This window comes from Phasianus colchicus, chromosome 3 (assembly GCF_987193195.1).
Source record: "Phasianus colchicus chromosome 3, bPhaCol1.hap1.1, whole genome shotgun sequence".
Lineage (NCBI taxonomy): Eukaryota > Metazoa > Chordata > Aves > Galliformes > Phasianidae > Phasianus > Phasianus colchicus.
The window spans coordinates 23,327,247-23,344,218 of NC_143438.1; the positions used below are offsets into that span (position 1 = coordinate 23,327,247).

Genomic DNA, 16,972 nt, shown 5'->3' on the forward strand with positions numbered 1-16,972 from the left:
AGCATTCGTGGTCAACTTAGCTGAATTATAAAGTAATTATATAACATAAGCTCCATGTGGATTTTGACGTTTGTTTCCATGCATACCCATGCATGCAAACAGAACCTTTCCAGTTCATATAGCTGCAACTCTCCTCCAAAATCTGTACAATCCAAAAACTGCCTGAAGTTTTGCAGGGGTGCGGCACCAGTTTTTTGATATTTTCAGAGATGGAAAAGATTCTTATTTGAGAGGTGGAGAGAAGGTGAGAATAAGGGAGATTTCATACAACATCTCCAAAGAATTCTGAATACCACTTACAGTTGTCAACTGAAAAACATGCTGCTGATTTCAAAAAGAAAGAGTGATATTACTACAAAGCAACAGTTTAGAGTTTTTGTATTTTTTGTATCTTTTGTATGTCTTATAAGCCATATTAAGTGTAGTCATATTAGTTGCAGCAAGGCACCTTGGTATTCAAACCACATTTGGCAGATGACGCTCATGGTACGTTACAATTTTACAATTTTACACAAGACACAACAGTTGCTTAAATGTGCACTGGGAGGCAATCAGAGCTGGAATTAATATCAAAGAGCCCAGCTCCAATTTCTTCTGAGACTTTCACATACAAGCCAGAAGTCTTAGTTCACTAAGAAAAAAGGTTTATCATTCACTTGTATCACGTGCCAAAGCAACTACAGAATCATCTCAGCACAAATTCCTCAGCAACAAAAGAACTGCTGTACAGCTTCAAGAGCAGACACTTACATCTATTGCATCTCTTTCAAATATGCGGAGCTGCAGAAACAGCTCAAGCTTGATCTTGCGTTCTTGAAACAGCTCCTCCATCTGAGATTGGGCCTCATCCAGCTGCTGCAGGACTGTCTCTATGTGGTTGATTGAGCTGTTATGGGGAGTCTTGTTACTAGAAATGGCCGAATCCCTGTTGAAAGCAGAGATGGGAGAGGGGAGGGAAGACAGTTATTAAAAAGAGAAAACTGCACAGTTTGGAATGATACATGTGACCATGAAATATAGGGCTTTTTAAAGAAAAAGTTAGTGCTGATCATATTACAAGCACGTTAAGCCTTTATATTTTGTTAATAGGAGTCCAAATTATGTTTTAATACTTGAAAAAGCAACAGAAAATACGACTACTTTCATTTTTTGACCACTTCAACATTTAAGGACATTCTGCTTACAGGAAGAGTGAAGTTTAAAAGAAAAAATCTCTTTCTCTGTGAAAAGGAAGTGGCATATGATAACTATTTACTCCACTGGATCTTCCTGGCAGTGAAAAATCAATATGAGATATTAAAAAATAATTAACAAATATTTCACCGTAGTAGAAAAACTTCTACAAATTCAGGTATATTAATATCAAATCCTATAGCAAATGGGAGATGTACCAGTGCAGATGTGTCCCAAGTTTATTTAGATTACTGCTTAACGAATAGACTGCAAACTGATGGTCATCACTACAAAAATGTGATATATTAGACTGCAAAACAATTTCAAGGGTCTCTTTATGAGAAGTCCTCTGCTCAGAACTCAAAAAACTAGAGCCCTGCATCTCCCAGACTACAAAGGCATACAATTGCTCCTATTACAAAGGTAGCTTATGTAAACAAAGTCTCCCTCTTATGAAGGTAGTGTTTATAAGCTGAGCTTCCTGCAAACAGAGTTACAGACTATCAGAACAGAATGAAACATAATAGCAGTCTTAATATTTACAAATTTTATTTATAGGTCAGAGCGTGTAGTCATTATCTCTGCTCTCAAAATAGAAACTAAGCCTTGCAGAATACCAGACGTATGCCAGAAGAGATTTAAATTAAAACTTGCTTTACCTTAGTTGCTGTATGAGATCTTCACCTTCTTTTATGACATTGACTGTAACCTGCAGAGTGGTCTGCTGTTGCTGACCAAAACGTTTAATCAGGTCTTGGACGGCCTCCACAGACTCTGCATAGACATCATCAAGCAGTTCTTTCTGCAACTCCTCAAGCCATGTCCAAAGCTAAAGAAGGAAAAAAAAAAAAAAAAAAAAGAAAAAGAAGCAAAATAAGCACCAGGATCAGGCAGTCACTGTTGCAAATCAATTTGCTTGGACAGGAGAAAATGGAGGAGAAGAAACAGTATTTGTTTCTTTTCATAGAAAAATCCCATCTTCACTTTAATAAAAATGAGCCTTTGCTTCAAATAAGGTTTTCATGTCCTGGAAATACCAGGAAAGCTTTATCCGTGTTGCTAAGTCACCCTTTCTTTCTCATTTTCCTTCTACAGTACTGAGTGTATCCGACTGAGCAGCAGAGAGCTCATAGCGAGAATCCCATCTGCAGCTCTGCGAGAAAGTCACCGGGAGGGAAATGCTATGGTAACACTCCCTGAGAGAAGGAAGGAAGGAAGGAAGGAAGGGAGATGTATTGTAGCCACCATCAAATTTACACTGCCAGGCTGACACACGCACACAGATAACATGACACTTTTCAATGGCCTTCAGAAAAAGGAAAAAGCATTTCAGAAAACAATACAGAGAGAAATCTGCCGTGAGAAGTTATTTTTCTATCATGATCTCTACAGCTATGGTGCTTACCCCGTTGTTTTCAATTTCATGCTATTACAACAAAAAAAAACATTGCAAGTAATTACACCAAATTTTTGGCTTTGTTTTCCCCACTTAACATACCCTCATATCCCTGTTCAGAACTGCTCATCCACTGCAGTTTATGGAAAAATCTCTAGATATAGGCAAGCAATGTATCAGTACCAAACACCTGAATTCCACTGTGTTCTTTCCACAGTTTTACAAAAAAAACTGTTGCATCCTAAGCTCTGTGTGGAAATTATTCACCAACAAACCATCAGACACCTATAGTGCAAGTGATAATAACACAGTGCTCAAAGAGGGCACACGCCTGCCCCCCACAACACCCCCGTGTGCACTCACAGCACAATGCGACAGCTACTCTCACAGGAAGCTGCCAAATCAGGCCTCTCCTCCCCATTTTATCATCACATCTCAAGCCCTGACTTCCAAGAACAAGGATTGAAATCTCCTTTTTATCTTGAAAATAGAATTCTGTTCTGACTGACAGATCTTTTGTCTTCATTTGAATTTGTCTTTAAACAATTTAGAGATATAAACAGGCTTCGTTAATCTTGAAACTAATTAGAAGTTAACAATTAAAATGCAGCCAATAAGCAATCCACATGGCTTAACTTCAAAGAGAGTAAGACAAATGCTTTATTTCTTTGCTTAACATTCTCTAGGAAATACTCATTTCATGCTTTTGTATAATGTTTGGATCATAAAGGCAGCTACCAGTGGTGTTACAATAAAATACAAAATTCAGTGAAGAACTCTAAGCTTTGATTAATAAGTTCCGTTGCAACTTTATTTTCAAATCAAATGCTAGGTTTTTGTTGGTGGTGGTTTTGGTATTTTCTTTATTCATTTTGCTTGCTTCTTTTTAATATCTTAAAGCCTTACTCTTCAGTTAGGTTTTTAGTGTAGCTCTGGTTATATTTTCAAACATCAGGAAAATTTCATGATTTTTAACCAAATTCTTCTCTACAAATGTACTAAAAAGAAACACCCCAAACCCTCCAAAAACCCAGAACTCTGATCTTCTGACTACTTATATCCTTCACAGAGAGTGCCTCTCACACATCTGAATGCAATTTCATAGTCATAAACACCATGAACTCAAGTCACCGCAGTTCTTCTTAGTAAAAGAAGCAAAGATGAAAGGAACTTAACAAGTGTGTAAAAAGCACGAGACAACACTCATTCCAGCACAACTCACTGCAACATCCAAAAAAAAATTTTCAAATGCATACTTAGAAATGCAAATTTCACTTCAAGACAAATGAAACTTAAGATCGAGAAGCCTGACAGTACAACTTGCAAACTGTACTCAGATTTCTATGGCCAGAAGACATGTTTTTATTTTTCTCTTAGTTTCTAAAATGTGTGAACCATGGAAACAGGACACTGTGTTAGAGATCTTCCAAAGGAGATGCTGTGTGCATACAGTTCTTGCAACTGTGTAAATACACACTTCAGAGAGTGTAACACTTGTTGTTGACTATGGACCTAAGGCATTTGGTGCTAGCTAGAAGAGCTTACCCCATGCTTACTGCACTGTCTATAAAAGGCCAAATTTACAGAGATGTTTATGAAAGACAGATTAGAACTGAAGTCATTTTGGGTTTCCTGAACTGTATCAAGTTTGCTCCTTACAAGTACCTGTGCTGCAGCTCGAAGTAGGTCCAAGAATGTCTTTTCTGCTGAGTGTTGGGTCTCATCTGTACAGGGGAAAACTTACCTCTGTGATTCTTATTCTTCACAAAGGCGTCAGTCACCTCTGTGACTAGAGGGAGAAGACCTGGCAGGATCAGTTTACACTGGTGATGTGCTTTGCTTGGGAATATTTCCCTTAAAGCTCACCCTGGATACTGGAGACCAAACCAGCACAGAACAAGCAAACTTTTCATTCTACATAGCCAATTGAAAGCATGACCACCTACCTGTGTGGTCATGGGTGCTAGCACAACAAATGTCATGCTGGCTGGCTTGGAGCCTGTTACCAGGAACAGAGGAACAGTTTCTCAGTGCAGAAGCTGCACAGCACAACTGTAAACATGGTATCCTGGCCCCACAAAGCCAAGGAGCTCAGAAATACACTGCGTTTGCCTATTTAATTAGCCAGATCACCCGCTGCTTGTGCAGAAAAGGCAATTTATAAATGCACAGAAAGAGTGTGATAGTAATTAGCATGCATTACTTGTCTAGCTGTGATTCATACACTGTTGAAAGAGGAACAATTTAAGCCATTTCTGAAGTGAACAGTTTTCTGAAACTGAACAGTTTTGTGACAATTTTATAGCAAAAGTTATTCTTTCTAATACATTACCAGGTAAGCTTTTAACACTTTTCCATAAGCAAGTTTCTGACAAATAGTTTCCCTTGAAAATGATCTTGATCTGATGCAGTTCATCCACAAAAGTTAGAATAAAACCAGCACAGATGAACAGAACTGTCAGGTTATCAAAGCTGGATATAAATTCCTGCCATTTATTAAGATGACTTTAGTTCACAATGAGTGGCAAGTCAGCTGGCTTGTATACAGCTTTAAAACCAAAATGAGCACTAGGAATACTGCAAATTACATAAACTACCTTGTTTTCAGATACAAACCTAAGGGTGGAGCCAGAATGAGCTTGCACAGTAAACCCCAAAGAAGCCAAACAGTTTACTGAGAGAATAACAAAGACTGGAGCTTAACCATGCATGTTTAGCAGAGCAGAACAACAGATTTTATACTGCAATGATTTTCTGAGGTAATGAATTATTCCATCCAGTAGTGAAAGCAACAATAATCTGACAGAAGAAAAACTCCTCATCATTAAAAAACCACTGACTTTCTCTCAGTGTGAATTTTTTTGCAATCTCTGATCGCACTTTTCTGTTTAATTTAAAAATAAAACTAAAAAAAAAAAGCAGAAAGATCCCCAAACCACTAAGTCCTGTGACCTTTCTAAGAACTTTATCCAGTGGCAAAACAGCTTTAATGTACAGGGAGAAAACTACGTAAATGACTAAATCCAGCCATAGAATGAGTTTCTTCTGCTCTCTTTATCTGCTCTTCAGATCTTATCAGAATTAAAATTGGAGAGGGAAATCAAATTCTGAATCCCTGACAAGCAAATGTTTCACCCAGCACTTTTTTTCTTGATCTATACATAGCACAGACTAAGAAACATCTGCTTGAATGAGCCTGCATCCTGTGCTACCTCTTTCCTAAGTTCTTGGGAGCATGCCATTAGTCACTGAGATCGTATTACTTTAATTGTCTGCAACATCCTGGAAGTTTCAGCATTTCCATCATGGGCCTCCATCTCTTTAAATCCCATCCCTGCAATCTCCTGAAGGACTGGTGCTAAATAAGACCAAACAGTATTTTGCTGAATATAATCAGAGAGCAATTATTCGTAAGTGAATATCTTCCCGAGTTCAGAGTTGATTTATGAAGTCTCTGTCACTTTTGTTTTTACATAAGATAATTTTTCTTTATTTTTCATTCTATAATAGCTTTTGACTATTATAGTAGGCTAAGACAAAGTAAAGGTCACAGTTTCTGCATTTCAAAGCTCAGTTCCTCATTTTGCCCATGCCCCTCAGCACAGTGTTGCAGTCTGTGCATCACCTCAGACGGACTTCTTTAAGAAGCTGTTACCCATACAGGGCCAAATGTAATTAATAAGCATGTTGGAGCATAGAAGAGTTTTGAGATCTGTATGCTTTGCCTTTCAGTACATGCACTGGACAAAAACTGCATCTTCTTAAGAATAAATAAGCTGAGATGTTAAAACCTCAGGAGTTGATCTTCCATGAACTTTAAGAGACATTTAAGACATTAAATGTACTCATATATTTGAAAATTAGATTTAATCATAAGTTCCAATCTATTCTACAATTACAATCCATTTCCCACTCAGATCAAGTTCATCCTTGAAGCAACTTCAAGTTTCTTACATCTTTTTAAAATTACATTGACTATCAGTATCCTGTCACCACTTGCCCCATTCCTTATCTGAAGAAGAAAAAAAAAAGCCCACATCACAGCTTTAGAAGTCTATTTCTGCTTCACATTTCCAAAGCATTTAGTGTTATTTCAGTAACACCTGGACTGCAACCCATCAACTTGGTCCATTTTAAAGCCAAAGTAGCTACCAGTGTTGACAAACTCAGGAGAGGAAGTTTGTGCTGTTTAACTGGAACACAGTCCTATCAAGTCAGAAAAACAACACACATCAATGTACTGCTGCTGAATGCTCCTCTTAAGAGTGAGAAGCATTTCTCCCCCAACTCTCAAATTCAGAAAAACCAGCACATCAACGTAGTGAGCAGAGACTTCACAGACATTGCCAGATCAGCTAAAAAGCTGGTCTGCTGCCTGGAAAGGGCATGCTCCAGTTCTCGGCACAGAAGACAGCAGCTTTATTATGACATCCAAATTTAAGCCACAGATCACCAGCTCAGCAGAATCAAACACTCAGGAGCAGCTGGCAACCAGAACAGCAGATCTGTCACCTCAAGGTTCACTCTGGGATAAAATTAATGAAAAGCTGTGCTTATCTACACTGGATAATGCAGTAAGGGCATATTTCTGGCACTGAGTCATGAGACAAAGCAAGACCATACCAACAAGCTTCTCTGAATCAAATGCACTCCACAGTTAGATGTGAGTGAACCAGCCGTGTTACAGCCAGAGCAAGGCCTCCTCATCCTTCCCATGTACTGGCACCTTTCTTCGGCAGCTTGCACAGGCTTCTGTATCATTAGTTTTGTTCAGGAACTGTGGGTTTCTGTATTTGAAATCTCTGCCAATTCCACTTCCCTTGTCTTCGTTTCAGCCTCAGTATATTCTGTTGTAAAATTTAGTTTGAGTAAGATGAAAGAGATGTATTCTAGTAACACCCTTAACCATATTGTGTGTACACAGAAAGTGCTCTGAGCTATTTTACAATCAACTAGTCAGAATATACACAAAAAGCCAACAGACCATTCTCTTCCATGAACATTCAGCCCTGGTCTGTATTCCCACACTTCACTCCAGTTAGGAAAATATCTGTTGCTCTACTTTGGCACTACTACAAACACCTGGTTTGGCCATGATTTCAGTCTTCTCACTCATAAATGTTGTGGGAGTTGAGAGAGAGTGAGAAAGAATGTAAGAATTTGAATTCACACCAAAATTCTGCTCATCTCTACTCGATGGCAGATTTCAAAACAAAGACTACTGTGGCTTTTGCTCCTATGATTTGCAGACAAGCTTTTATGATAACTATTTACTTAGGAAATGTATTTTTTGCCTATGTGATTTTTCATGCACAACATCTCATTTGAGCTTGTCAACAGCACTGGGTGATCAGTTGTATTTTATCCACCCCCAAGCTAGGAATCAGCCTGAACACAGTATGTTCAATACAATGACTCTCATAGGAATATTTATGATCTCCCACACCTTAAATACACCTTAACTACATCACTTCACTTGCTGAAATGTTTTGCAAAGACTGAAATTTCTCATTGTTTGACTGGGAACTAAAATATCAACATTCACAAGTGTACAAAGCTAGAATCAAAATTTATGTATAGGAAACAACAGATTTGCTTGGATCACCAATAAGCAAAATGAGTAACGGCAATAACATCACCTAACACTACTTCAGGCTTCCTTGAATCCATCCTTTTTCGATCTCAGTGAGAAATATGATCTATTGAGGTTGGTTCATGAGGAATCTGAGAGCTTGTACGCTGCTTTTTGATGTTTCTAAGACACGGGAAGGTCTACCACCTTGTAAGAACCTGGCCACAGAAAGCCAGCATTTCCGAAGTGCATCATAACAGGCTGCTGCATATGCACTATACAGCTGTTCTGGGCAAAGGTAGAGCAAAAGTCTGTTATTTCTGGAATGTGTCAAACAGATCTTGCCACTGCTGTGGTAAGCAGAAACTGCAGAAATTGATTTAATGAATGTGAACAGAGTAAAAAAACTGAGCGGACACAGTAGCAGTGGTAAGTTGCAGTCGAATTCGACATAAAATGTCAAGGTTACACAAAGCTACAGGGGGAAAGGAATATCGGTATTCCCTAACACAGATAAGGAACATACATTCAGTGTAAAGTATTTCCAGTAAAAAGAATAAAATACAACAAAACATCCTACTTCAACAATCAAGAGACTGGATGTCTTTCAGTGCCAGACTTCAAAGCCTCAAAGTAATCCAAGACCCTGACAACCAGCTTCCTTTGGTTTTGCATCTCTTTCCAAGCAGTCACACACAAGAAGGGTTTTTTTTTCCTTCGTGTCCATTTCTCAGTTCAGATAAACACAAAGACAACACTCACAAGACACCCATTTTTTTTTTTTTAAAAAACAACTTATCATCTCTCTTCAGTTCAACAAATAGCGTATCATCCTACTACTTGAATACCTCTCTTCATCAGTTCAACACACGCATTAATTTCTTAACTCAATCACACAGCATACATTCCTGCAGGTATGCACTAATTTATGCTGCAATCTCCCATATCCTGCAAGAGAAATGTTATTCTCCTGCCAACAAAGCATGGATACCTTTCAGGTTTAGGCCATTTTTATCTTCCATCTGCTTTATGATGCCTTCTCAGCACTCCACACACGTGTTTGGTAACAAACAACATGCTCTTGAAAACAAAACAGAATACAGAAGGCACAGGGCATCTTTGAGCTTTGTTTCTTTGCACCTTAAGCAAATGACTGGCCTACTAAATATGAACCACCTGCCTCACTCTTTCATCTGTATTTTTACGTAGAATGCAAATAAATAAACAAGATAGTCTTGCTTACATAATAAATGCTGTTTTTAATTTTTCCTGCTTCGTTAAGTATAGTAGTCAGCCACATGACCAAAAAAAAAAAAAAAAAAAAAAAGCCACCAAAACAAACCCAAGGTTTAGACATCAGCTATAATGCCTTTCCTCATATTCCAGGCTGAAAAGAGGCTGCCATAGCAACAGCTGTGTGCTGTGCTTACAGGGTCACAGTAATATCCATTCTACAAAAGAAATAAATCAAGATACAGATGATCTTTTTCCAATAAAATATTATTATCTAGGGGAATAGTGGCAACATTCCAGCACATCTGGATAGCCACCCAGAGTTACTCAACACTGACTCACAGAACAACTTTTTTTTTTTTTTTTTTAAAAAAAAAAAGGGGGCCCTTCCTTGCAACTCCTTTTATGGTCTCTGTCCTTCATCACTACAATCAATGGTGTCCATTAAAATAGCATTCCAGCTGTTCTCTCTAATGCTTAGAAAAACAAGTAATGAAAGCATCTACAGAAATGGTGAGCATGTCTCAGCAGCTGACTGCTCCCCTGCTTTACGACAGGTAATGGAGCAGCACCAAGTGCTTGAGAAAAATGAAGCAGAAATGTTCACCTGTAAGAATAGTTCAAGATACAAAATTTATCCTTTGTTTAAACACGCAGAGCGGTGGGAGAGCTCTGGCAAGGAAGCACCTAACAGAAAACTGATGAGGGAGCTATGTCCTCATGTCTAGAGCTAACAAGGAATTCAATTCCGACCTGCTTCAAAGACCAATTGCTTTGTGCATTTGTTTCAAGAGCAAAGTTGATGATTCACATACAAAAAATTCTCACCTTGATCCTCCAAAAGGTTTTGCTGAAGAAACTGCTTTAGGACAATATACTTCCTCACTAAACAGACTATTTCTCTATTTAGGATGAAGGGGGTAAAGACATATGCTCTAATATGCTGTGCTCCACAAGCCTTTCAAAATTTTCACCTAATCTAAGCAGTAAAAGGATTTAACATAAAAACGAAATAGAAAGCAAACAATCTACAATTATCAAGATTTGTCACAGTCTATAACCAAAATCTCCTACTGAAATCTTTATCTTTGCTCTAGCTTATTCTAACCTTTCCCATGAGATTGTAAAAACATATGATCGTGTCCTGAATCATATGAGCAAAACAGATTTGGCTGAAAATGAAGCATCTTAGCCTATTTTTTCCTCCCCCCTCATGTATAAGCTCCCCAGTCCAGCTCACTGTTGAAATACAATAACATTTACACCAATTATTAGGAAAAGTAATGGGTTGTGGGTTTTTTTGTTTTTTTGTTTTTAAGCAACAGGTCAGATACTGCATGCTAACGTAACAACTCATTACATAGTACCTAGCATCACAAGAAATACAACTTCTAAAGGAGGCTAAAACATGAGGCAAACTATGGTCAATATCAGAGATACTCTTTAGGTTATGAAGAACTGTCAAGTTCTTCAAGAACTGCATTTTACACAAGAGTAAAATGCAATGTTTAAAACAGAAAAAAATCTCTCTAAACAGCAGGGTTGATTTAAGTAGTCTGATGTTTTATCCACACACAGCAGTCTTCTGAACTGTGTCAGTCTAACCACGTGTCTGACAATTCAGTTGCTGCATGAAAAACAAAAGTGCACAGCACATCTGACTCTTCAGTGTTATCCTTCAGTTGTATCAGTTCCCTATTCTAACCATTTCCCCTTCTCCATGACAGAATAAGTAAGTGTATTTGCACAAGAAGGCAGAAACTGCTTGTAGGAAAAAAAAATAAATTAAAAAAGTCCTAGTAAGAAAAATAATACAGAAATACATCTACAAAACCTCCAACAGCCCTGTTCCTTGTCCCCAGTCTACAACAAATTACAAAACTCATTGTACAACAGAGGGTCATTATTCTGCATGCCGAAGTTTTAACAATGAAGGTAACATTGGACAGTAATGCTTTTAAGGCTTAAAGTCACGACATGACTTATCAGTGGCTTTACCTCCTTGACATGTGTGTGAAAGGAAACGGACATGTCCAGCAGGATCTTGCGCTGCTCCACACGTCTGACAAAATCCTGTATCCTGTCTTCGAGCTGATGGGCTGCTTGATATATTTCCTCTGGATCACACTCTCCGGTCTGAGCAAGCTGTTCAGCTGCTTCTAGAAGTTTATCTGCGTTGGTGTATGTGTTCTGCAGATAAACAAGTTAGTTTCATAGAGTTAAATAAAAGAAAACTCAGCTATTATGTTTTAAAAGCCATTTCATGAGTGAAAATCAAAAGGATAAAAAGGCCCCTGGAATGTACTTTTCTTATTCTTTTTAAAAGTAGCAGAATATAATCTTACTGAACATGTTATTGTATTTCTAGGTTCATTCTCATTTAACTGTTAATAAATTCATTTTTTAGCTCCTTTTTATGTCTATTTAAATATCTCCTTCATCCAGAACATAGAAGTCTATTCTTCAGAATTATTATTTTATATTCGCAGCTAGAATAAATGTCTAATAACTTGTGAACTGGCCTGTCTCAGTACTGGAAAAAAATCACAACAGTCATGGCCAGAAGACTTTTCAAATGTGCATCATCAGTGTTGAGAAAGTCCTAGATGCTGATAGAGACACCTAGCATCAAATTGATACATCCAAGCAGAAGGCAGAAAGTGACCAGCCACAGAAACTCCCTCTTTTAATATACATTCCCTTTCAGAAAAGAGATATCCAAAATTCATGTGTCTAGTGGATCACCATTTGTGAAAGCGGCAACAAAGTTGTCCCAGTATGTCACAGGAATAAAAAAAGCTGATCGCAGCAGAAAACAGAATGCAAGACATTTGCTATCTGATGTGCTGAGCATGTTATGGTCCAGAAAAGAGGAGGATGTTTAACAACTTTTAAAGCTTAGAAATTGCACCCTGCGTGTTTACAGTTCTCATTAATTCAAAACAGGACTGATTCTAAACGTGCTACAATTTGAGCGTCCTCTTCTTTGAGGCTAACTTGGGCACTAGAATGGTTCTCTATGTGACAGAACAGAGGGCTTAAACTCTGGTGAAAACAAGTTCAAATCTACAGTACAAAAGCTTTGCTGATATCACTGTGTTAAGTCTCCTGACAAGGTTGTACCACAGACTAAGAAAAAAATTCCTTGACAATGTAAGCTGCACCTTTCTCCTTTCCCTATCTCAGTTGTCAGGTAAAAACACTGCATGCCAGGATAAATTAAGCCTATGAAAATGTGCTTTTCTTTGCCATTGTCACAGCTCTTATTAATAACATAAACCCCAGAAAAGATAAATCCAAATCTGGACCTTAAACTCAACTAAATGGGTTCTCCTCTGGGGAGAACTTATGTAAGGAAGCTAAGGCAGCTACACGACCCAGTGTTGCTTTCAGACACTTGAGGGGGGTTCTCCATTTATTATTTAAGTAAGGAATTTAGTCCATGCTGCTTCTTGATTCTGACTAAGTGCATCTTAGTCTTTCCTCAACCTTCAGCTTTTTAATTGCATTTAGAGGCAGAGAACTCCTCCCAGTTTCCCCAGGAAAGCCAGCAGAGACGAACACAAACCCGCCCTTTTCAGCAGGGAGAGCATTACTCAGTGCTGAACATCTCAGCTCAGGCTCGCTGGCCCAGAATACACTCTGAACTGAGATCCATGTTTTGTGTTTCCCAGTCACTGATCACAGTTCAGGAGAAAAGCCGAAGATCCTCCAGGCACTCCTCAAACAACAAATACTTCATCAGCCCCGAGAACCGCACCCAGCTACAGATGGCTGAAGCAAAAGCTTCCCATTTTAATGAAAACTTTATCTCGTTTATGAAGCATTGTTTATGAATTCCAAAAGTACCTTCCGCATAACAGGCCCAGGCACAGCAAGCTTCTTTTTCTGTAAACTAGATGGTGATCTACCTGAGCTTCAAATTTAACACAACCTACATTGTGCTTCGCAGCAGGCTGCAAGTCTCAAACCTCAGCAGCAGACACATGCCTTATCACTAAAATTTGTCATTCCAGTAGAGCTAGAATACAACTCAAATTCTTATCTTGGCAGATTAGTAACTACCCTTCAGAATGGAAATCATAGCAAATACAGGAACTCTACTAACTCCTGCTGTTCCCATTTCTTTGCCTACTTCTAACCAATGCTTGGAGGAAAAAACAGCAATGAGAAAATTCTGGAAGTGTTGGTAGCAAAGGGCAGTCACCAGTTGGAAGGTTAGGTAAAAGGGGCACGAGTTTTCCTTCAAACCTGCTTATGCCTCTTTCCTAAACTGATAAAGGAGCCTTCATGGTGACAACTTCAACATAGAGTTTTGAAATCAATTAACACTTCCTCAGAATTTCTCCAACGGTATACAATTCCTGAATCCTAGAGAAAAATAATCAGCCCAGTAAGCCCTTTAGTTCATCTATCTGTGCCCCAAGGCATAACTGACTGCACTCAAGCCTTTAATAAGCATTCTGCTCCAAGAGATTGGGAGAATTTCTAGAATGGAGACACCATCACTTTCCCAAATAATGCATCCTATTGTTTTCCTAGTCTTCTTGAGAAGCCTTCTCTGCATATTCTTCAGCAAAAACAGGCCTTGTATTTTTAGAAAGCATAGAAAGTGACACAATACAGAAAAGTCCAAAGTTAAAATTAAGAGATTAGTGCAGAAATCAGTGTGAATCAGTAGAGGTTAGTGCACTGCGGAGGGGAGGAAGAGAGATGAATGCATATATGGACAGAGAAAGATTAATAGAGGTATACAAAGCATCTAAGGCAGAGACAATTAAAACTGATTACTCATTAAATTCAGCTCATAATATCAAATTTAAGCATCAGAAAACATATTTGCAGTGAAAAAAACAAACAAACAAAAACCAGAAGTCCTTTTCATCTAAGGAGCAATTAAACTGCTGAACTCATTGGCATGGGAACTGGTGTATATTCCAAAAATATAAATGGGTTCAAAAGGTAGTTAGCCTACTCAAGAGAAGTCCATCAATGTCTAAACAATGGTTCTGATGCATCTTACAGCTTCAGACATCAGACAAACCCAAACAACTGGGAGGATAAAGGTGACTTTTTTACACAGACTTTCTTTTTTTTTCTGCATATGGCGATGGCCATGAGACACAAACATTTAGTTTGATATCTTACAGTCATTCTTGGGTACAGGAAAGTAAGAATTGGTTCAAGTACAGAAGCTTTTGGAGTTAGCCTTCAATCAGTAACATTTTAACACTTCTATTGGCTCCCTGCATTTTATAAAATTTTGCTATGCTGCTGACAGTTCACTGCTTCCTCTCAACTTCTGATTGGAGATGACTGAAAACCCCAGATATCAAGAGTCCTATTTAAAACAAAACAAAACAAACAAGCTAAAAGAAAAAAGAATAACAACAAAAACACACACAAAAAACCAAAATCACAAAACTTGGGCCAACTAGAAATGAAGGCAGAGAATAAATTATCTGAAAGTTATGAAAAGAAATTTCAAATTGCTTGCTCTCTTACACTTGAACATAACCTTCCTTAAAATACCAATAACAGGAATGTGTTCTGCAGCTTGCTTATATCCAGATTTAAAGCAAAGAGAAACAATTCAGAGGGTGTGCCTCTCTTGGCAGTCACTATAAATTCAAGAAGTTAAAGATGAAAAAAATTAAAAATGATTGCTTATTAGATCATTTTGTCCGTTATTCTGTCAGGAGAGGATGGTTCCCCATAGCATACTTAAGGTCTTTGACAAGTCCAGTTTTCAGTGTTGCCAAAAATAGAAAATCCACTCATCCCCTCAAGAGATCATTTCAGATTCTAGTAGCATTCAGCTTTAGAAAATTTTTACAAAGTATTTGTTGTAAAAACATTCTAGCTTAAATATAATGAAAATTAATGTTATTTTTTTTACAACAGTTTATATCCCACCAATAGTTCTACATACTTCATACCCTTTGGTCAACTCAAACATTATCTTTGCTCAAATAACACAGTATTAAGTATGAGATCATTCACGTTTTCTAAAGTGTCTTACACAAATAAATTCTTGCTTCTCTGACTCAGGAAAGTAAGTACATCCACATGGAAAACATTACAGATTTTATTTGAAATGAAGTAATAGATCTGATATGGAAAATCCAGCATATGAATATCTAAAACTAGCAAAGCATATTATTTTGCGAAAGTTTATAGGAAATTAATATTGAGAAGATTTCTGAAGCTATTTCAGCTTCTCAGACATTAGAGTGCTGTAAGATCATGGTTACAGTATGATTTTATTCAGAGGTTTATCAGCTGTTTAACAGGAAAACTGTACACATGCCTCTGATGCTTCCACTATACCAGGAGTCACTGCTAAGCTCCTGCAAGTCACTTCAAATTTTCTAGTAATTTACCCTCTGTTTTGAGTGAAGGATTATATAAATTCTACCTTAAAGAAATCTTTCTTGATGAATATTAGGCATGTTTATTATTATTAATCAATAATTTTGAATGGACAATGAATGTTACTAATGGGAAAGATTCAAGTCTTCCAATTCTCGTGGGTTTTGTTCACCTCATGTCTCTTTTCAACGCTACTATCCAAACCAATTTCCTCTTGTTCTTCTCTGTGAGTTCTTTATTCTCTCTTTTTCATTCAGCTTGACATTTTAGAAGTGCTACAGAAAAGTGTGTTTTGAGGTTCAATCATCATTTCTATCTAAGGCAAAAACTAGAGTCTTCCTCTGGAAAAAAGAACTGGTATGAGAGATTCAGAACAGGAAGGCATTTACAAACTCATCTGCATTTAAAGGAAAAACATAAAGCCAGTTCGCTGGCTTCTTAGAAGCCTTTAATTCTTTTTAAAAATTGTTTTGAAAGCATTTTTTTTCAAACAAACAAACAAATAAATAGAAGCGGCTCTGTTGGGCTTCAATGCTCCCATTCTGTAAGACTGTAGAAAGTTTGTCTTTTTCTTACTTGAATCAGGAACACAGAAGAGAAATAAATAAAAGCTTGTGACACACAAAATAGGCCATTATTAGAAGTGATTTCTTTTTTCACTTTTTTTTTTTTTGGTTGTTGTTAGTGGAGCTCTCTATGCCTAGCCCTTTAGTTTCAAGCAGAAAGTTTTCATATATTTCCATGACAAATGCACAGTCCTGCATGTGACTGCTTTTCACCTGTGCAACTTCTTCGAAGTCTTCATGGCGTTTCTGTAATGCTCTAGCCCGATGCAGGGATTTTCCCACTCCAGTATGTTTGCTAAGAAAGGCTTCTCCATGGTTTTCAATCCAATCCAACACCTGCAGTGAAAAAGAAAAACACAAGAGATAATGGGTACAGTGAGTAACACCTTGTTCTAATACAAGTTCAACTGCTGTGATAAAAAAACAACTATCCAAGAAACTAAGCATATAAGGTATGTATTAATGGATTAAAATGCATTATTGCTATTGAAGCCTGTTAGTTACATCCTCTTATTAGCAACAACATGAACTTAGATCAAGACAATAACTAATTCAAGCCAGCTAAATTCTATGAATAAAAATATATTTATTTTGAAGCCTACTAAAGACAGCATAATTTCTATGCATTTATCAGTATGACAGCAAATTTGATTCAAGTGG

General features: G+C 37.6%; 1 protein-coding gene across 3 annotated transcripts in view; it reads right to left on the bottom strand.

Moving 5' to 3' along the window:
• The window catches only part of TRIO (trio Rho guanine nucleotide exchange factor), a 229,164-nt gene that overhangs the window by 114,897 nt on the left and 97,295 nt on the right, over nt 1-16,972 (bottom strand). For all 3 annotated transcript variants that reach the window (XM_031589221.2, XM_090137087.1, XM_090137088.1), the window contains 4 exons: nt 16,526-16,648; nt 11,373-11,564; nt 1,833-2,002; nt 751-925 (listed from right to left, as the gene is read on the bottom strand). In XM_031589221.2, coding sequence (XP_031445081.2) covers nt 751-925; nt 1,833-2,002; nt 11,373-11,564; nt 16,526-16,648 — 660 coding nt within the window. The remainder of the gene's footprint in view (nt 1-750; nt 926-1,832; nt 2,003-11,372; nt 11,565-16,525; nt 16,649-16,972) is intronic.